The following is a 22,367-nucleotide window of genomic DNA, read 5'->3' on the forward strand; positions in this document are numbered from 1 at the left end:
CTCGTTGCCTTGCTGACTTACAAGAGCCCACTGGCCTAGCTGTGCAACTCAAGAGCAGCCACTTGCTCACCTGCTCCTGTCCTCCTGCCTAGCAGGTGAGTGGCCAGGCTCCCTACAGATGGTACAGATCTGTGGGGCGTGAAGATAGGGAGACACTGGGAGGGCCTCCCAGCCCACCCCCTCCTGTAGCAGGTAATAGTGAAAACAGAAGTTGTCCTTTGCTGTGTCCTAATACTGTGCTAGATGCTAGGTGGAGGTGGAGCAAAGGACGGAGGATGAATAATACAGCCTCCTGCCAAAGAAAACCCAAACCTGACACACATAGACCCAGGGTCTGACACAAGCTCTTTGAAGCCAAGTCTCTCCTCCGAACCTCTCTTATCCATTCACTCAAAGTTACTCAGTGCCCAGTATACACCAGGCACCACCGAGAGCCAAGGCACAGAGTGGCTGACTGGTGGTGGTGATGGGGTGGGGAGGCGGGACAACTCACTGGGACAGGGCAGGACACAGACAAGGAGTGATCTGGGAGCAAGGGCATGAAATCTGTTTTGGGGCAAGCTGAGTTTTTGGGATGCTTGTCGGGCACCCATGGTGCCAACTGGAGACGAGGACATGGGAAGTGTGTTACAAATGGCGGGTAAGCCAGGGGTGGATAAGATGGGCCTGGAGTGTGTACAGCAGTGGTCCCCAGGTGAGGATCAGCCCCAGAAGGTGTCTGAGAAAGGTGTTTGATGAGGTATGTGACCCTCTGGTGGCCAGAGTGATTGAGGGTGGCTCCTGGTGTCAGTGGGAGGGGTCTAACAATACAGCTGAGTCTGAACAACAGAGGAAGTCTGGTACATGATAATCCTTGATACTTAAAAACCAGTCTTTTTTGCAAGGTTATAAAAGAAACTGAAATTTCTAGAAATGCACCTATTGTTCAGATTGAGGACAACTGAATGTTGTTTTATCTAAAACTCTGCCAAGAACCGTTTACCATTTTGGGATCATGTCTCTGACAGCAACCCTGCTCCTGGTATCTTGAGTCACCAAGTCAACGCATGAGGACTAATTATTGCTAAATCATTACATTCATGGTTATTTGTATTTGTACAAACATAGTCATTTACCAACTATTCCAAAGTGTCAAGTCTTAGGTGTCCACATAACTCTATTAAATGGGCTTACTGCTTGTAGTTCTAAATGTAACCACGTTATGTGGGTGCAGCACCTGGCTACTGCATTGTCTTCTGTCACAGCCCTGCCCAAGCATTTATGTGTTGCTATGGTATTATTTTACCATAAATCACTTCCTTTTTTCTCCATTATATTGTTATTAGGGCATTTTATCCATTCGTTTTAAATCACAGGTGTAGGTAGACATATTGCTGTTGAATTTCATCAGGGTGGAAAAGGGTATGTTAAAAAATATTTGTTGTAAAAAGAGGGCATTGGACCTGGAAGCCCTGAAACATCACTGGTGTGGGGTGGGAGGTTCCATGTGAGATGGCAAGGGAAAAAGGAACCCGCAGCAAATTGAACAGAGGATCCAAAGAGGTAGGAAGGAACTAGGCCACAGCAGCCTAGAAGCGAGGACTTTCTGGGGGACAGATAGCTAACAGGGTGTACTGGACATGTCAGTAAAGGGGTTCTACGTGACCTTGGAGGAGCCAGGGTCGGGGACCCAAGCTGCTGGCTAGTTCTGAGGTTGCAGGCCAGGATGAGGCAGAGCAGGGACATGGGACAAGCATCATGATGAATTTTTCCTGCCTGTGATGAAAAATGATGGTATCTAAATAGTATAGTAAGAACAGAAGGGATTCCATCTTAAGGCTAAGATTCCATTTTAAAAACCAGGGAGTTAGGAGGTAAGACTCCTAACAAAGTTTATGGTAATCAGCCAATAGCCCACCCTACTCTTAAGGCAGGGCAAGTAGTCCTAAATGGTATGTCCCCACTGCTTGTGGGTAACCACTATCTTGGAGAAGAACAGGATTAAGAAATTCCTTGTGTTAAGTTTATCTTACAGAAGATCTAGACTACTGGTTTTGGATAATGACATAATGTTTCTCATTGGAGAAACATCATGTGACCACATATCAAGCCTATACCCCACCTGGCCCCGGCCCTTTGCCCCATTCTTGAAAGCCTTAAATGACAGAATCCTAAACCCTTAAGGAGGCCTCCTCTCTAACGCTGCCCACACTCTTTCTTTGAGTGTGCACTTTGCCTTAAATAAGCCTTATCACTGCTCAACTTACTATGTTTTGTCCCTGTACCCTTCTAGTGGTGTCTTTGTTATTGTGTTATTTCATTCCATCTTCTAGACTTAGGCACAAGTCATGTCTCTCTCTGTCCTACTTCAAACAGTAGGGAAAGGCTACTGAGATCTCTGATTTGAGCTTGCAAGTTCCCATCACCTGGGTGACCCGGACAGGACTGCAGCTGTATGATCATGCTCTTTAGTAGCCTGCCTTCTTTGCTTTCAGAAGTTCTCAGAACATAATCTCACTCCATCCAATGCTCTGCAGCTCCCCCAATCCTGGAGTGGTAGAAGCTTAGTTCCCATGCCGTGCAGATTCAAGCCGACACTGGATGCCAGGTGACCCTGGCTTCAGGAGTTGGCAAGAGATCTGCCCTGTGCCAAGCAGGAGTTCAATGAGCTTCCCTTTATTCCCTCTATTCTTCCTTGCTCTCTCTGCTGCCTGCATGGTTGCTGCTATTTGCTGCTACTCTTGTTTTAATGAATTCCTTCCTTGCCTACACTCATTCAACCTGTTCGAGAATTCTCAGAGTTAAGAAGCCTCCCCCGTCCAGGCTGTTTCACCTTGTGCATGGGGAGAGACCTCCCCAGACTCAGCTGCCCTACAACAAGGAGGGTGTGAGGACAGAATGACCTGAGGGGGAACTGAAGACAGAGGGAAAGAAATGGCTGGAGACATGGCCTAGGAACCTGCCTGCAGGTGGCCAGACATGAAAGCAAGTGGGGTTCAAAGGATAGGAAAGAGGGAGGTCCGAGAACTCACTTCATGGGAGTGAGTGAGAGGGCCTGGGAGGGACAAGGCTGTGGTTGAGCTTAACCTGAGAAACACTGATTTCCGAGGCAGAGCTGTCTAAAATGACAACAAGCCTTGGGTGTGGCTGCAGGAGGCTGTGGCCTGAGTGGACGCTGGAGATGAGGGTCCTAAGAGGCAGGTTCTGGTCTGGCTGCTGCTGCTCAAGTGGCAGTCAAGTCCCCTGGGATACTGGCACCCACCCCCACTTCACCACTGGCCCTGACCTGCCAAATCCTCGTGCCAGGGTCACATATAGAGATGCATAAACACCTGCTGAAATATCTATTGAACCAACGAATGTGTGGGAGGATTCGAGGTGGAGACAGGAGGAAGGGAGGAGGTGCGCCTGGGGGCTTCACGGTGACAGTGATGGGAAGGAGCAGAGCACGCTCAGCTGGAGAAGAGGGACTTGATCACAGAGCAGAAGGGATGGCCTGCCAAGAGGCGGTCACTGATTTCCTGGCTCACCTGGGGACATGGCCTGATTTGTCCCACAAGTTAGCGACCTCCTCACATACACGACCTCTCCAGCCTGTCTGGAATGCTCCTCCCTCACCTTATTTGAGGATTCAGCCTAGATGTCGCCTCCTAGGAGGCACCCGTACTGGGCACCCATTCTCTACTGCACCCTGTGTGGTTCCTCAATAGCACAGTTTGAGTGCATCTCACACACCATTATATTGAAAATGTTAGTAAGTTTCACTTGGGTGTGTGGTGTGCAGAAGAAAGCCCCACCACCCAGATATCCACATTCTAATCCCTGGAATTTGCGAGTATGTTCCCACAGGGCAAAAGGTCTTTGCAGATGTGATGAAGTTAAGGATCTTGAGATGGGGAGGTTGTCCTGGATAACCATGACAGGCCCAATGGCATTGCAAGGGTCCTTATAAGTGGAAGAAGGAGATTTAAAGGTATTAACTGCTGACTTTGAAGTTGTGCAAAGGGGCCGAGGCCAGGAAGGCCGGTGGCTCCTAAAGCTGGAAAAGACAAGGAAACGGACCCTCCCCCAGAGCCTGTAAAAGGAACCAGTCCTGCCAACACCTTGATTTTAGCCCAGTGAGACCTAGTTTGGATGTCTGACCTCAGAACTGTAAGAATAAATCGATATTGTTTTAAACCACTAAGTTTGGGGAATTTGTTGCAGTAGCCACAGCTAAGCAATACGGGGTTTAGCACTTGACATGATGCCAATCCAAAAATGTTTTAAAAAAATCATCAAGACTCAAAAGTTTCAAGCCAGTGGACCTGGGGAATTATAAACAACCGCATGGGAAGCAGACCCACTTAGGTGGGAGAGAAACCTGCTACCCATTAAGGTTAGTGTTGAACTGAACATGTTTTGAATTAGACAGTATCTTCAGGACATATTCTTGGAATAAGACATGACATCTCCATGCTTATCTGTTGCTTATTTATACTCAGCTCTTCTACCTGGAGGGCTGACTCTTCACCTGAGTGCCTGGCACATGGAAAGGCTCAAGGACCATCTGTTGAATGACTGCTGACATGTGAATTCTGACCGATGGGGAGGAGGTGAGGAAGGAGCATTCCAAAGGCCCGACCCTGGGATTGCTCTGGAGAGGTTGCCAAGGGCCTGGGGAGCAGGGCTAGGCTCAGGCAGCGCTGGGGTGATGGCACTAGGGAGGGAGCCGGCTCCACCTGGCCCTGCCTCCTGCTGGATGCATGGTCTTTAGCAAATCACTCTCTCTGGGTCTCTGTCTTCTACTCCATAAAACAGGGAGACATTCCCTGTCTTACGCATTCTCCTCAGTTTTCTGTGGTTCTAATGAGGAAAAGGAGGTGAGAAGAGTTACATGAACTGCAATGAAGCCCAGCTGCCACGTGAAAGCCAGGGCAAGAATGTGAATGCGTATGGAGCCCAGGCAAGGACTGAGGCCCACGCCAGGTGGGAATGCTAGCTGAGTACTACCCGATCTCCTGAATTTTCAAGAAGAGTGACAAATCTGGATTTGTGAGTGAATTCGCCCAATTTTTAAATGTTGTGAACTAATTCAAAATTTTTTTAAACCATGGGCCAAAGAGACACCACAAGTTGTCAGTGTCTGCTCTCTGACACGTGGCTTCGTGGAGCCTGTCACAAAATAAGTTCTCTGCAAGTTACTGGGTCCCCAAGGTACCATGAGGGAGCAGGTGTCCCTGTATGGGCCCAGGCCTCAGCCTCAGCCTCTGGACAGTGAAGGCTGACCCTGCTCAAGGCTTCTAGGTCTCTATGACTGCCAGGGCAAAGTCCCAGCCAGCAAAGGTGGCACCAATGCTGCCCCAACCGTAGCACCTCACGTCAGGTGCTAAAACAGCCTACCTCAATCCTTACAACCTGAGACATGAGCACTTTTATCCCCATTTTTCAGGAGAGGAGACTGAGGCCTGAAGAGGGGATATGGCCCACCCAAGGTCACACAGCTAGTGAGTGGTAGAGCTCAGGCTCAGCTCCCCACCCCATGCCCTGTCACACAGCTGGCAGTGGGAATGGGGATCCCCTCACCCCAGCCTCCAGATGGCTCCACCCAGCCCCGGGTCAGGCAGCCAGCCAGCCTCTCACCAGACTCCGCTGACGCAGCGAGTGGACAGCGCCCGGGGCATGATCTCCGAGCCCTGCTGCATGAAGCCCCCCACGGGGAACCAGAGGCTGTTGCCCAGTGTGTACTGGTTCTCCAGGATGTGGGGGCGTGCCCGCAGGCACGGGTGTGGGTTATACCACTCGTAGGGGCTCAGCCTGTGGAGAGAGACATGGTGGGGGGTGGACAGGTGGGGAGAAAAAGCAGAGAAACAGGAAAGAGAGCCGCCATGGTTATAAGAGATGGGGGAGAGAGAAAACGGAGGGGAAAAGAGAGACAGAGAGGTGGACAGGGAGGCACGCACAGAGATAAAGAAAGAAAGGAGACACAAACAACAGGAAGGAGAGAGGCCCAGAGAGAGAACCACAGAGCAAAAGTCAGAGCCACAGGGTGAGAGAGAGAGACAGGGCCCTGAAACAGGGAGAAAACGGGGGTGCAGGGAACCCCAAGCCCCAGACAGAGGTCAAGGATGGTACCAACAGATGACAGAGTGTGCAGGTCAGTCACAGAGGCCCTGGCTCCTCCCACCCCTTCTTCCTGGGCAGCAGGAGGCGGACTCACCTGGCGGCCAGGAACAAGACGCAGCTGACAGCCAGGTAGGCGAGAAGCATGAAGAGCCATACAGCAGGGGAGAAGGGGTCCAGGAAGGAGAAGTAGCCAGGCTTGCGGCCCTGGGGGCAGAGGCAGTGAGACCTGGGACCACCCTGACCTGAGCTGCATCCCCAGCCCTCCCCCGCCCTCAGGGGCCCAGCAGTCCACCTGGACCATGGGAGGTCCAGCCCGCTGCCAGCCCCTGCCCCAGCCTCACGTCCCCAGGGGAACCTACCATGTGCACTCGATACAGGATGCTGATTCCCAGAGTCATGAAGGGTTTGGAGAAGTCAATGACCTTCTCCCGCTCGGCTGTGATGGTAAATGCAGCCACAGCCAGGTCTGCCTTCTGCTGGAGGGGAAGCAGGGTGGGGGAATGGGGGTGGGCCAGGGAGACAGACGGGCAGTTAGGGAGAAACGCACTGAGAGTGCAACTGAGAGGAACTATCAGAAGCCAAAAGAGAGGAGGACAGAAGGAGACAAGAGTTTGCACTGGCCCCAGGGGTGCACCGTGTGCCAGAAATTAGATGCTCATCATCCCACATCTACTCTAAGAGGCTCCTGTGGCCTCCTTCCTGCCAGGCTGCACACACCCTCCAATTCCCCCTGCTCCCATCAAGTTCATCAGTAAGATGCTACTTTATAAAACCTACTACTGACCCCCATCTCCCTGACCATCCCCACCACCTGGTCCTGGAGAAAGCCTGAGATTGGAGTCGAGAGGCCTGGATACTGAACCATTCAGGACCTTCTTTGGGCTTTGTTTTCCTTTTCTGTCTTAACAATTAAAGACATGGAATATTTATTATGTGCTCACTATGTGGGCCAGGCTCCATGCTAGATAGCACTTCATATAGATTACCATAGATTTATATAAATTACCATAGCATACCCCTCCCAACAGCTCCCTGGGGCCACTGCTAGCCCCATTTTATAGGTGGGGAAACTGCATCTCAAAAGGGACAGGCAGGAGCTGGGGACCACAAAGCTGAGATGGGACCTCTACTCTCCTGCCCCATCAGGCACTGGCGGCCTGGATGTGTGCATGAAGGCACTCCTCAGGCGCTGGAGCAGCGCCCAGCTCAACTGAGATAACGATGCAGGGAAGCTGCCCTGGGTCTGGAGTAGGGGAACGGTGCCTGGGACCCAGGTCTGAAGCGGTGAGGCATGGGAAGTGGGTGGGTGGGATGGAGAGAATGGTCTGGATTGGCACTCAGGAAAATCTGATCCAAAGACCCATCTCACTCTGGCCCAAGTGGACACTAGCAAACCCTTAGCTGTGGTCTGGACACAGACTGGGATACAACCCGGCAAGTTCCACACCCTACCCCACACACTGACACACACATATGTCCTGCACATGTGAGCACTGTACATGGTCATGTCCATGCCACCACTATGTGCACACCATACCCACACGTGTGGGCCCAGACACAGGCTGACCCAGTGACACACTGCCCACAGAGACGCAGGCCCTGTGCACAGGCATAGGGAGGAGAGGAGCCACGTGGGAGGTGGGGGCACACACTCACACAAGCGGCTCTTGTGTGTACATACATGACAGAACGGGCATGGCAGGGTACTGAGAAGGGCCTGGCAAGGGGCTAGGGAGTCCCAGCTAGGCCCGAGTGCCCTGGGTGACTTTGGGCAAGGGCCTCCGTGTCTCTGGCCCTCAGTTTGCTCATCTGTATAATGGAGGTGGAGTTGGGCAAAATATCTCACACAGCTCTCCCGGTCCTGGGGTTGGGACCTGGTACCCAGATACCCCTTCCAGGCATGCTGACCCCACCCACCAGGTCTCAACCAGGCCCCAGAATTGACTCCAAGCAGAGACCTCCACCTAGGGCTGAAATAAGGCTTAAGGTCCTGGATCACTGGTCCAGGAGGAGACACGCTCACCACAAAGGGGCTGAGACTGAGAGCACATGAGTTAGTACAGGCCCAGCTAGAATGGAGGCAGGGAGAGAGGGCACAGGTCCAAAAGATAACCACAAGGTAGAGAGAGGTGGCACAGGCTGAAAATAAAACCAAGGTCAAGGAGAGATCACATGGGTCTGAAATGAAAGCCCCTGTCAGGGAGACAAGGGACAGACCTCAAAGATAATTCAATGTCAGGAGAGAGGACAGACCCAAAAGATAAACCAAGAGGAGGGAGATGGCATTGGTCTAACTAAACAGCTAACACAGTGACAGGGAGATGGCACTGGCCCCAGCAGGACGGGTGCACAGCCCAAGTGGAATCCAGAGGCAGCGGTATGGCAGGGACCCAGGACATGCCCTTGGGAATTCCTGTTGTTGATACTAAGGAGCACCTCTCCCCTTTGTTGTGCACCTGCCGTGTTTATGACTGATACATGAATTATCAGGAACAATGTCAGCCAGTAAAGAAATCCTATTATTTTTATGCCTCCAGAGAGATCTGTCCTGGCAAGGCCCTGTACAGGGGCCTGGGTCCCCATTTCAGGAAGCAGGAGACAGGAGCCTCTCAGATGGACTCGGGAGGGTCCCCATGGTCCCCAGGCCCGGCATTTGGGAGCCCACTTCCTCCCCAAAGACTGCAGGGCTCCCGGCTCCTTCCCGTTCCACCCCTTGCTGGGTGGAACCAGCCTCTCCCACTCCCGAGACCTGGCCTCAGGCTCATCACCTAGGGGCTCCTTCTTCTCTTTCCTGCCTCCCTGTGTGTCCTCCAGCAGCAAGGGCAGCATAGCTCTGCTCCCAAAACACAATTGGGATCCACCTGCCTCACGCCACTTCCAACCCCAAGCCCAGACCATGGATGACTCTCTCCTGACAACTGCATTACTTCACTGGCCTCTCTGCTGCCACTCATAACCCCACAACCCAAAGGGAGAGCTTCCTGTTCAAAACCCACAGTGGCTTCCCACGGCACTTAAGACAAAACCTTTCATGGCTAAGAGGCCTTACGTGACCTGAGACCCCCCTGCCTGCCAGCCTTACCTCACCCTCAGCTCAGCCACAACAGCTGCTTTTTGCTCTTCAACACAACAGGCTTGTTCCCACCTCAGGACTTTGCATACACTCTCCCCAGCCCTTCCTCACCACTGGAGGCTTAGCTCATACCTCACCCTTGCTGCCCGACCCAGCAGCCTCTAGATTCCACCCATGCCCACCCCAGGATACCCTCTCTCCCACTACCTGTTACCCTACTAACTTTCCTTGCCTATCTGATTATTTAGAGGTCCACCCCAAAGCCTATGCAGAGTATGTTCGCAACAAATACCACTTGGTTTTGGCCAAGCCTGGTCACTGAATGGCACCCAGATGGCTAAGGCCCTCACCACATTCCTGGGCTTCTCGCCACCTCTCTCCTGCCAGCTGCTTTCTGGCCTGAGCATCCTCTCTGCCCTACAGAACTGGAACCCACCCATCCTTACAGGGCCCTCTTGCACTCTCCCACCACTGCAACATCTACCATGGACCCCCATGTGTTAGACACCCCTTGATCTCAGCCAGCTTAGCTCAGGCTGGAAAACAACTTTGCTTCTCTGCCTCTGCTACTAGACCTTCAAAGGCAGGGCCAGCTAGACTGTCATGTGTCTCTTCTACTGAAAGCCCAAGAATGTTGCCCCTTCCCTCCTGGGGCCTCCCAGAGGCTTTGGGACAACCTCTTCTTCCCTGGGCCTGTGGATCCTCACGCGGGTCCAGGGGCTCCCACTCACATGGCACTTAGCCCCGGCCACTGTTCAAGGGCCTTCTCTCCCCAGAGCAGCTCATTTCACTCCCAGAACAATCCTACATGGGAGGGACATGAAGTAACAGCTAAGGAGGCATAGTGAAGCTAAGTACCATGTCCAGTGGACTCCAGATTCAGAACCACTCCCCCTGAGGGGGCTTCACCCTCAATCCACTGCACCCTCAATCATGGCCAGGGGTGTCTGAGGTCAGGGTCTAGGTGTGCAACAATCTCTGGTCTGGGAGCACAGAGTGACCAGAGAGAGCAAGTCCTTGAGCCTCCGTGAACATGCAGCAGACGCAGTCTCCACCCACTCCCAGTGCCATTGCAGGCAGAAGCCTGGGAGGCATCCTTGACCCTCCATTCGCCCCCCGCTCCCCCAACACCCACTGCTCCGATCCTCAAGCACTGCCCCAAACACCTCCAGCATCGAGCTGCTTCTCTCGGCCTCCACTGCCCTGCCTTTGTCCAGATCAGAGTCTCAGGGCTGGAAAGCTCTTCTCTCCCTCCCAGACTGCTCAGCAGGCAGCCCAAGGGACCCCAGAAAATGTGATTCAGTCATGCCAGCCCCTGCAATAGCTCGCAATCTACCATCCAAACTCCTGGCCTGGCCCCAGGAGGCTCTGCCCCACCTGGCCCCTACTACCTCCCCAGCCTCATCCCCCACTGCCACAGACTGAATGTTGTGTCCCCCCAACATATTCGTATGCTGAAATATTAACCCTCAATGTGACAGTATTGGGAGGTGAGCAGGCCGTGAGGGTGGAGCCTCACAAATGGAATTAGTGCCCCTACCCCTTCCACCAGAGAGCTTCCTCAACCCTTCCTCCACGTGAGGACGCAGCAAGCAGATGGCCATCTGTGAATGAGGAAGCGCGTCCTCACCCAACACTGAGTCTGGACCTTGATCTTGGACTTCCCAGACTCCAGAATTGTGAGAAATGACCTTCTACAGTTTACAAGCCAGCCAGTCTGCGGTGCTCTGTTACAGCAGCACAAATGGATGAAGACACTTGCCATCTTGGGCTGTGTCCCGTTGCACTCTGCCCCTCTGTCCATTCAGTCATTTATCTTCTCAACAAGAATCTGTGGGATACCCACAACTGGCCAAGCACAGCTCTAGCTTTGGGAATACAGCAGTGAAAATAAACCTAAGGTCATGTGTGACAGTGCCATGAAGACATATGAAGCAGGACACACGACAGACTACCAGAAGAGGCTAGTCTGGATCCACTCCCCGCTGGGGGCACAAAATGGGGGAAGCACAGAGAGAACCATGAGAAGATCTGGAGAGAAAGTTCCAGAGAGGGACCAGTCTCTAAGGCAGAGGAAACTTGCCAGGTCCAGAGTGACTGGAACAGAATTGGAGGGGCAGGAAATGCAGCACAGCGGGGCCAGGGCCCTGTAGGGCCTTAGAGGCTACAGTAAGGGGGCTGGGTTCTACCCCAAGGGCAACAAGGGACGTCACATCAGAGGGTGTGAGCAGGGGGATGACAATGATTTGGCTGTGAGGACAGACCACAGGGGCAAGAGTGGAAGCGGTGTGGGGGCCAGGAGGCCGACTGAAAAAGTCCCAGGAGAAGCTGGGGGTGGACCTATGGGGTGGTGGCGGGAGGTCAGATTGGGGTTTCCTTCTGCAGAGGACAGATAGATCCTTAAGTGCAGCACGTTCCTTCTAGGCTCCTTTGAAGTGCCCTTCCCACCTCCTCCTCCCTACCCTTTATTTCCTAGCGGAGACATGTATTTCTTAAGAGAAGATTTCTCTCCCCAAGGGGACCCTGACAATTTAATCTTAGGATTAAATGGGGAACCAAATAATGAGCCTCCTATACAAATGACAGGAGGGCTGTCTAGATGCCTGAAAGCCCCCCAAAGCACTTGTGATTGTCCCCCAGCCCCAAACCTGCCCTCTAAACCAGAGCCGTGTGGTTCTGCTCAGCCATCAGCTCCCTGTCAGGCTCTGCCAACAGGGGGAGCAGAAGGAGGCTGTAGGGCTGGAGCCGGGAGAAGGCGTCTGCTCCTTCCCGGTGGCAAAGCAGCGGTTCCTCCCTGGTGCGGCAGGTGGCTCCACTTTGCAGCTTCCCAGCACTTGCAGAACTGGCCTCACTAAACCCCTCTTCGGGGACAGCAGTGCCAGCCAGCGAGCACCCCCCTCCTCAGGGATTGGGTTTCAGCCCCGCAGAGCCCTTCCCTTAAGTTTCCGTAGCTTCAGCTCTTCCCTTTGTTCCTTCAGAACTAGGCACCCATGCTACCTCCATGACACCTGAGAGCAAGGCAGTGCAAACTATGGCCCTCAGGTCAAGTCCAGCCCATCTGCCTGATTTTGTAAATAAAGCTTTATTGGAACACAGCCATGCCTGGATGTTTAGGTACCATTAACTACTTTCCATACAACAAAGGTTGAGTAGTTGACATTATGGTCCAAAAGCCAAAAATATTTACTATCAGGCCCTTTATAGAGAAAGTTTTCTCATCCCTGCTTTGGTGTTCAACTTCTATCCTCTCAGTTTGCTAGTTTAACAACTTTATTCCTAGTAAATAATTCTCTTAATTCAATATCTGGCACGGCTTATCTCCTGGCAAGATACAGACTAATGCAGAAATGACAATGTCCAGTCAGTGAGTACTCAGGCTACATGGTCACTTCAGTCCACAGACAGGTGTTGGTTCTCTAGGAAGGCCCAGTAATGGTTTCTGAAAAGGGTATTATCTGCAGAAGAGAACATGATCTACTCCAAAACCCTAGAGGTCTCCTGCTGCCTGCATCCCTATTTGTCCCCAGCACTCGGCACAGCCCTGAGCTGCTGGGTCATCAGGCCCAGGGAGCTGACCAGCCTGCAGGCCGTGGGAACTTGCTGCACAGACTTTGAGTGCTCTGGGCCTCTCTCAAAATGAAAAGCCTCATGGGTTGCTCAGTAAACAGACTGAAGTAGTACACACAACTTATACCCAGTTGTAAGTTGCTGCCCAAATCCAAAAAAATCCCATCAGATGTCACCAGAACCAGACAAATAGTACCTTCTCCTCAGAGTTTCAGCTCCACTGGGCCCTTTACCTGGATTTCTAAGTTCTAATCGTTCAAACTTCTTCCCTTGTCCCCTCAACCTTTGGGTGGTGGCTGCTTCCTGTGGCAGCTACCTCCATGATCTCTTAGTTTTCAGTTTTTTGGTTAGCTAGTCAACAACTTTACATATAGTTAACAATTCTTTCTGTCCAATTCTCTGTTCAAACAGCTGAGTGATTCTGTCCAAGTAATCGATGGTGTTTTTGTCTCCCAGTTGGACCCCGAGTGACCGGTATCAGCAACAGCATTATTTGCTACTGTTTACTAAATGCAACCCCCTTACTAAATGCTGCTTCCCGCTCATGAGATCTGATCAGCACAGTGTTACCAGTGGAGTGGACCAGGGTGTGTAGGCTAATGAGATCGAGTTCTCTGTGGCCCATATGACAACAGGAAGCCAGAGAACTGATGTTGCCCTGAGGCAAGGCTGCTGTCTGCTGGTGGTCTGCGAAAAGCGGAATGGAGCAAAAAGCACTTGGTCAGCAGCTCACACCAGCTGCCAAGGGCTGCGCTGAGTTGTTCTAGTAAAGATATTTTGGGCCACCAACTGCAATCAGAGTCACCATCTGATGATGTTCACAGTAATCCACAGTGCTTCTCCAAGACCCATCCGCCTTCTGCATGGGCCAAACAGGCCAGTTGGATGGGAATGCGATCACTACCCATGCACCTTTGAAGCTGTTCATGGCAGCACCAATCTCTGCAATTTCCCTGAAAGATGTAGAATTGCTTTTGAATTACTGTCCTGGGAAAGATGGGAAATTCTAGAGGCTTCCATTGGCTCTTTCTATCATTAGGGCCCTGACTCCCTGGATCAGTGAGCCAGTGTATGATTCTGCCAGCTGCCGTGTATGTCTATTCCAATTATATAACCAGGACCTGGTGAAAACACAGACCTATCAGGCCCATTCTGAGTTGAACTTAGGTTCAGACTCCATCTATCACCTGACCACATAAGCACCACTGTGGTCCACCAGGCAAAGCAGGAAAAATCAAAATGATTCACCATCTATAAAAATGACAGGAAGTTGTCCAAGTATCTAAAAGCCAATCAGAACTTCCAGTGTTGCAAAGGAGGCTGTATAGAAACTAGTGTAGTCCTTCTGGAAAGCAGTTCAACAACATATAAGAAAAGCCATAGAAAGAGTCTTCCCCTTCCAGGCGTTCATTCCCAAGCAGCTGCAATGCAGGCAAAACTTGTGTGCATAAAGATGTTTATCATAGTTTATAACAGCACAAACAAAAATACCTAGAAACAACCAAGTACAAAAAATGCTTCAATAAACTACAGCACATTCACATGGGGATTAATATGCAGCCATGTAACTTTCTGTTTAGGTTAAAACAATAAGATATTATTTTTGGCCTCCAGACTGGCAAAGATTTCTTTAGAAGATTGATAATACCCATTGTTGGCAAAGAGTGTGGGAAATCTGACATTCTCATGCACTTTTGGTGGGAATATAAATTGGTGGAACCTTTTTGAACAGCCATTTGGCAGTGTATACTTAAAAAACATTCAGACTCTTTGACCCAGAGTTTCTACGGCTTGGAAGTTATCCCTCAGGAACCTGCCCACATATCCATAGGCCCTGTTGACAGCAGCATTGTCTATACTAGAAAAAACTGGAAACCACCCAAATAGGGGATGAGTTAAATAATGCATGCTCAGCTACACAGTGAAATTTATATTTTTCCACTTGAATTTCAAATAAGGCATCTCAAACAATCCATGCCAGGAGATAAACTATTTCCCGAACCCCACCAAACTGCTCCTCCCATGTCCTCCCCATGGTAGAAACTGGCCTCACCTTTCACCCAGCTGCTCAGGCCAAGCCCTGAAGTCACCCTTGCTTCCTCTCTCCCTCCTGTGCACATGTGCTCTGGAGGCACACCTGATACAGCCACCACTCAAGCGCAAGCCAGCCTCTTCTCTCTTCTGAACCCATTGGCTTTCTAAATGGACCACCCTGTTTCTACTCTTGCCCCACTACAGTTATTTCTCAAGAGAGCAGCCAAAGTAATCATTTTTAAGTGACTTAAAAATTAATCAAGGTGGTATATCCATACAGGGGGATATTGTTCAGCCCCAGCAAGGAATGAAGTGCTAGTCCATGCTGCAATGTGGATGAACTCAAACACATTACACTGAGTGAAAGAAGCCTGAAACAAAAGGCCACATATTAGATAATTCCATTTATATGAAATATCTAGAATAAGTAAATCCATAAGACAGAGAACAAACTGGCGGTTGCCAGGAGCTGGGGAAGAGGGAATGGAGATTGACTGCTTAATGGGTAGGGGGTTTTCTTTTGGGGTCATAAACATGTTTTTGGAACTAGATAGAGGTGATGGTTGTACATTATGAATATATTAAATGCTTTAAAATGACTAATTTTGGTACATGAATTTCACCTCACTAAAAGAAGAAATAACAAATTACATTATAGCATATTCCCTGCTTAAATCCTTCCAGTGGCTTCACACACAATAAAAAATCACATCTAAACTCCTCACCCACAAGGCTCCCACGACCTGGGCTCTGCTCTGGGACCTTACAATCTCCCTCACCCACTTCCCACAAAACTCTGTGAGGGAGATAATATATCATCTCCATTTCAAGAGGGGAAATTGTGTTCAGAGAGATGAAGTGGCTTGCCAGGGATCACACTGGAACGCAGGCAACCTGAAGTGAGGTCTGCCTGACTACTCACCAGCTCATGGCCGTAGCAGATGCTACACAGACCCTCCTTCAGGATCAGGCACTTATTGCCCCAGCTACTGAGGGTGCTGGTGGTTGATTGTTCTTGGCTCTGTAGATGGAAGAGCTGTGTGGTCCAATGTCCTGATCCTCCCTAAGGACAGCCCTCTCCAATAACATGTCAGTGGGGCATATAAAGGCTGCCCCCCTTTCCTCAGCGGGATGTCTCTGATGACCTCCCCAGCTCCAGAGCGGCCTGGGGGACAGCTGAGGCCCAGCCATGACTGTACTGCTACTCAACTCCTTCCTCTGCCCAGGCCTGCTCCTTCACCCCCTCACAGAGCTGGTTTCCAAGGGCACACAACACACCCCGTGCCTGCTAACCTCTATCTCAATCTGTGTCCTGTGATCCTGACCTAAGATATCTGCTCTGCCCTTAAGGACTGGGCTAGAAGGTGCGGATTTTATCCTGAGGGTCCTGGGGCCCTGTGGCTAAAGCATATGAGTGACAGGTCAGACTTGTACCACAGAAAGACCCTCCTGGAGGACAAACTGGAGAGGATAGAGAAGCCAGGAGGCCAGTGAGAGGGGCCCGGGCCTCAATTCACACCACGATGGCAGGGAGAAAGCCAATCCCACCAGTGGCCACTGGGTGGAATAAAGGGACCTTAATACAAGACCCACGGATGAGCCCTGCACCTAACCGGGGGGTGACTGAGGGGATGCTGGTGTCCCGGGCTTTCTTCCATCTGGAAATCACTCATCGGTTCTGAGCCAGCCTTTTGGGTGCCAGTCCTGGCCCTGTCAGTCCCTAGCCATGTGGCCTGGACATGGTTCCCTGGTACCTTACTCTCTATTAGAGAAAACTAGGCTAATAGCAGGCCCTCCTCATGGGGTAGCCAGGAGTCAAAGAGTTACACAAGTTTAGAAAGCTTGGACAAAGGCCTGGCTTGGTGTGGGTGAGCATTATCCTGAACATGCCAGGCTCCCAGGTGCCTGCTGGGATGCTGCTGAGTCCCAGATACAGCATCAGCAGGGGAACAGAGAGCCTCTGGGCCTTGAAAGATGGTTAGGAGAATTAAGTAACTCTTGAAAAGTTCCTGGCACGTGGTGTGAAGTCAACAAACAGCAGCTGCCCCTGCTGTGTGGATGGTTGTGAAGATCTGCAAGAAGCTCAGCCTGTTTGGCCAACCCACAGCAGGCAGCTGAGCCTCTCAGCAAGGCCAAACACTGCCCATCCTGTGTGCTCCCATCCTGCTCTTCCTCCAGTGTTCTCTCCTGAAATGTCATCGCCATTGCCCAGCTGCCCAAGCCTCCCTCCTGCAACCCCCACCCCAGGCAGTCACCAAGCCCTGACGCTCGCCAGGTTTGCCTCATCTCCATCTCTGCCCAGCCCTTACCTCCCTGCTGCTCACCCTGCAGGCCCTGCTGCCTCCAGCCCACTGATTCCATTTCCTCAGTTGAGCCAGCTCAAAAACTTTGGGGGCGCAACACCCCCTGCTGAAGGCCAAACTTTAACCCACTCAACAGCGGCAAGGCCATGCCTGGCCACAGTATCCCCAGGGGGTATAGAATAGGCACTCAATAAATGCTAGTTGGCTGGAGAACAGACAAACACACAAATGTATGTTTGTGTTGGCCGTGCCAACAGGAGCGATATTAACAATAAATGAGGAGTCCATGCATGCAGCACCCGCTACCTGCTAGACCCTGTTCTAAGCCCCTAGAGTAACTCGGCTCATGACAGCCCTCCATGCTCGTGGCTGTTATTTCCCCAGTTTTACAGTTGAAGAAATGGCATTACAGGGAGGTTGAGTAACTTGCCCAAGGTTATACTGCTCGTGTGCAGCGGAGTCAAGATTCAAATAGGACTCAGGACCACAGTTGTAGCAACCCATCAGAAAAGCTTCTGCCACTGCACTATGCCAACCCCAGCGACCACTGTGCCAAAGCCTCTCTGCCCCTGCTGGGAAGGCCCGGGGCACTGGGCCTAAGATCTGCCCAGATCACATGGCTGTAAATGGGCCCATTCCACTATTTTGTAGATGAATAAACTGGCATCCAGTTTACAGTGACTTTATTTGGGGGGTATTCTCCTGGAGTCTGCTTATTTCTGGGGGCCCTGATGAACAATAAGTTCTAAGCTCTGAGACTAAGGACCAGGCCATGGAAATGGAGGTCCTGGTGAAGCCGGCCAGTGGGGTGGGCACCAGGCCACCAGCTCTCCTAACTTGCTGTCTCCTCAGGTTCCAGATTCTGACCCTTCAAGCCCACCCGGCACAACAGCTTTCAAACCAGTTGGCAGCTGAGGGACAGTGCCTCAGGCCTGCCTATGGGATGGGGTTGGGGAGACCTAGTCCCCAGGACCCTGGGGACACCCCCACCTCCGCCTCCACCAGAGCCTCTGTGCTTTGTCCAGGGTTCTGAGGGCACTTTCAGTTGGAAAAAAGTTTCTGCAGTCAAAACAACATTTGAAAATCAGTGTCCTAAGGAATAAAGTGGCCTTCTTGAGTCTACCCTGGTGACATTCAGCAGCTTAGATGTAGTGAATTCTGGGAATGGAGAGATAGGAGAGTGAGAATCCCTGATACCATCAGCCAAGTCCCATGTCAAGGCCACTCTGACTGCTCAGCTACGGGCCCCTGCCCTGGGTGTGGCCAAGCCAGGGGTCTGTTTGTCTCCTGTGGCACAGTCCTGCCTCTGGGCCACTGCCCACATGGTTTCTTGTGCCTGCAATAAAGAGGAACTACATATCGGGTCCCCCTCTCTGACAAGCAACCTGTCCCTCTTTCCTGTAACCTTCACTATACCCATAGTCTGTAACCCACACTAGACCCTTAAGGCATCACTACCCCATGGTAGAAAGAAACCAAGGTTCAAGAAAGAGAAACAACTCACCTAAGAATTCAAACCCAGGGTGGCCTAACTCCAGAATATTCTTGCTGCAGCACCCTCAGCTACCACCTCCCACGCCCCTGCTTCTCTCTCTCCTCATCTGCATCCAAACCTGCCCACACTTAGGTCCAGGCTGGCTCTTCCATTGTGACCCACTCTCTTTTGCCCTGCCCCCATTTGTAAATGCCATTTCTTTTGCTCTGAACACATTCCCCAACTGCCATATCCTCTTCACCTTGCTGAATTCTTCACACCCTATGGATGGCATCTCTTCTGGGAAGCCCTCCTTGGATGCCTGGCTGGGTCAGGAGCCTCCTCTAGGTCCCTCCTCTGAGTTTCTCACATCACAACCCCAGTGGCTCTGTCTCACAGTCATTTGCTTTTCTGTACCATAAGGTGGTGACCCTAAGCTCTTGGGGGCACTATATCCTGAGCCCAGCATGGTACAAAGCACATAGTAAGTGCTCAATAAAACCTGCTGAATGAGTGGACTAGTGAGTTCAGCAGGCAGCCTTGATGTCTGTAATGTGCCAGGCTCTCCTGGCAGGTACAGGCATCTCACACAAATGAGGCACCATCCTTGTCCTCCTGGCCTGATCCTGCCTCCTACAGAGAGCCTCCCTCGACCTTCTTGGCCTTTGCCCAACTCCCTACTCCACGTCTTTCATTCACTCAATGAACCTTTGTACACTAAGCCAAAGTGACATGAGGGGAGTATCTGGCAAAGCAGGACCCAGGAGGTGATGCATCACCTCTTGTCCCTACTTGCCTACTCCACGGTGCTCACCAGGCACAACAGGTACACAGCATACCATGGGCATGGTTGGTGTGAGGAGCCCTCAGTGACTTACTCCTCTTACTCTGTGTAGACTAGTTCAGAGGTTCCACTGGCTGCCCACTGGCCTGCCCTCCCCACACACCTAGGCCGTGGCCCCTTCCCCAGCCTCAGTCCAGCCATACCCGGTTGATGAGCTCGCCAACCATGCCTGTCCAGGAGCCATTGGGCTCGGGTGCCCCATACAACCCGTCCTCCACCAGCCGCAGGCGGTAGCGGAAGCGCAGCAGCTCGGCCAACTCCCGCAGCATGTCCACGCAGAAGCCTTCAAAGCGCTCGTTCCCCGACAGGGCCTGGAAGTTGGGCCGGCGCATGACGTATGGGTTCTCCTGAGGAAGGAGGAAAGAAGAGGGGTCAGAGACTGGGCACCAGGGGCTGGGTCAAAAATCCAGAGCCCAGGCGGGGCAGCTAGATCAGGAATCTGCTTGCAGAGTAGGGATGATGGAGTCATTGCACACATTCCTTTCTTATAAGTGCTTGGAGTCAGGGATGGGCCAGAAAGAAAGCACAGAGCCACTGCCCACCCCTAGCAGATCACAGGGAGCCACTTTAATCTCCACCAGCCAACCTGATGTTTGATCCTCTCAAGCTTAAATACCTATGAGGGAAACAGGTAATTTAAGAGTGAATCAAGAGATTGTGCCCAACTGGAAGAGGGTCTTTCAAGTTTTGGACTATGCCCCACTTTAAGAGATACATTTTACAAATTTTGCAAACCAAGTTGCACGTGCACACACATGTACATAATGAGGCTCAGTTCCACAAAACCCTTAGTGACTATGGGTGATACAGCCTGGTATTTTTTGGTCTGCTGTATTTCATTTTTTTTATATGACCAGTAGAAACCCACTGAACTGACTCCATGAGCCAGCAATGGCTCAAAGAGGGTCTGCCCTACCAGGATTTAGCTTCAGCCTGATACCACCATGAGGAAAGCAGGCCTGAGATGCCAGAAGGTCCAATGTTAAGAGATTTTGGAAACCAAGGTTGTTTTGTACATATCTCCTGATTATAAGGCTAGCAACAATTTAATACCATTTTTTTTAATGCTTTGTAGGCTAAACAAAGACCTGAGAGTTTGTGCTTTCTAGCTGATAGCTGCTTTGCAATGCTGATGCTTATTCCTGAGGGCTTCCAGCAAACTTCACTGACCCCCATTAGGCCACAGAAGCACAAAAGCAGAGAAAGCTTAGGTTTAAGATGAGGCAAATGAAGGTGATGGTAACAAAATGGAAGCTTCTCTTGACATGGTTATTGTCTAAATGGGTGTTTGTACCTTGTCACTTGGGACTTAGGAATAAAAGGAGTTAGGAAGTAGCCAGAAGACCTTTGGCAATAATGGCATTTGGTGACCAGGCATCAAGTATCTACTGAGTACCAGCCCGCACTGTGTGTGCCCTTGATTACCTCACTTTCACTCCTCACAGTGACCTTACACAGGAGGTATTATTAGACACATTTTATACAGTGGAAACTGAGGCTCACAGAGGTCAAGTGGAGTGGTTTGTCACACAACAATAGATACTCTGAGGCCACATCCTATACGGCTCTAGATTCCTGGACCCCATGAAGCCCCATTGCTGAGGGTGATGGGATGGAGGGAAGTTAGTACTTTTCTCTCTCTGCCAAGCTGCCTTTCCAAACCCAGAACTGCAGACCTGGGAGTAGGAATGTGAGATTGTACTAAAAATAGCGGCGGCAGCTAGCATCTCTTGTGGGCTTGCTGTGTGGCAGTTATTCTGTCAGTGTGGGAGGTTGGTATTATTACCTCTGCTTTAGATATGAGGACACTGAGGTCCCAACAAGTGAAGTAGTAAGTGGCTGAGATGGACCAGTAGGTGTGACTCCAAAACTCTGGTCGTAAGCCCTGTCTAAACACAACTGGACAGAACAAGAGACACACAGGAGAAGCCAGACACAGAGACAGGGCACCCAGGCCAGGTGTCAGAGCTGGAGAATCAGAAATCAATAATTCTCTACACTAGCACTAGCATTAGTGCTGGAAGGCTCTCCCACATCTCTCCTGACATACAAAGCAGAAAACTGAAGCTCAAGGAGGTCAAGTATCTTGTCCAAGGCCACACAGCTGAAGCAGGGCAGTGAGAAGGGGAGATGGGGCAGAGCTGGGATGCAAAACCCAGTTGCCGTGCGTTCTGAAACTCTTGTTCCTTCCACTAGGCCAAGTGATATACAAATTCAAGATTGAGGTACATGGATTGTGGATTTGGGTTCAAGGCATCAGGATCAGGGTTTGAGCTGCGAGGCCAGAAACTGAGACTGAGGCCTATAAACAGAACTCAAGATCAGAAAACAATGATCTGGAACTCAACTGGGAGCCACACACCATCAGAATGGAGAGCCTTAAGGGCTTTCAGACTTGGAAGCAAATCCTCCGTGGCAGCATTGCAGACAGACAGTGGGCTGTTGCTGAGTCTGATTCTGAGAGTTCATCCTACACATGGCTGTGCACCAGAACACAAAATATAGGTCCGAAAGAGGAACGGCAGCAGGGCCTTGCAGCAGAACAAGGGCTGAAACAGCCTAATTTGGGACAGGTTAAAAGATTACTGATGTCGTCAAAGAATCCCAGGCAACTACTAAAATAAGTTCTATCAGATATGTTAAGAGAAAAAAGAAGACTTCACTCCAAAACTACTAGAACTAATATCGGAATACAGCAAAGTTGCAGGATACAAAATTAACACACAGAAATCTGTGGCTTTCCTATACACTAACAATGAACTAATAGAAAGAGAAATCAGGAAAACAATTCCATTCACAATTGCATCAAGAAGAATAAAATACCTAGGAATAAACCTAACCAAGGAAGGGAAAGACCTGTACCCTGAAAACTACAAGACACTCTTAAGAGAAATTAAAGAGGACACTAGCAAATGGAAACTCATCCTATGCTCTTGGCTAGGAAGAATTAATATCGTCAAAATGGCCATCCTGCCCAAAGCAATATAC

At 50.9% G+C, this 22,367-nt stretch overlaps 1 protein-coding gene across 4 annotated transcripts in view; it reads right to left on the reverse strand.

The window, feature by feature from the left end:
- GRIK5 (glutamate ionotropic receptor kainate type subunit 5) overlaps positions 1-22,367 on the reverse strand; it is a 53,362-nt gene that overhangs the window by 11,067 nt on the left and 19,928 nt on the right. For 3 of the 4 annotated variants that reach the window (XM_073226515.1, XM_073226514.1, XM_073226516.1), the window contains 4 exons: positions 19,523-19,726; positions 6,444-6,560; positions 6,179-6,288; positions 5,602-5,775 (listed from right to left, as the gene is read on the reverse strand). In XM_073226515.1, coding sequence (XP_073082616.1) covers positions 5,602-5,775; positions 6,179-6,288; positions 6,444-6,560; positions 19,523-19,726 — 605 coding nt within the window. The remainder of the gene's footprint in view (positions 1-5,601; positions 5,776-6,178; positions 6,289-6,443; positions 6,561-19,522; positions 19,727-22,367) is intronic. The other variant, XM_037013901.2, reaches the window with a different exon arrangement.

This window comes from Manis javanica, chromosome 17, assembly GCF_040802235.1.
Source record: "Manis javanica isolate MJ-LG chromosome 17, MJ_LKY, whole genome shotgun sequence".
NCBI classification, from domain to species: Eukaryota; Metazoa; Chordata; class Mammalia; order Pholidota; family Manidae; genus Manis; species Manis javanica.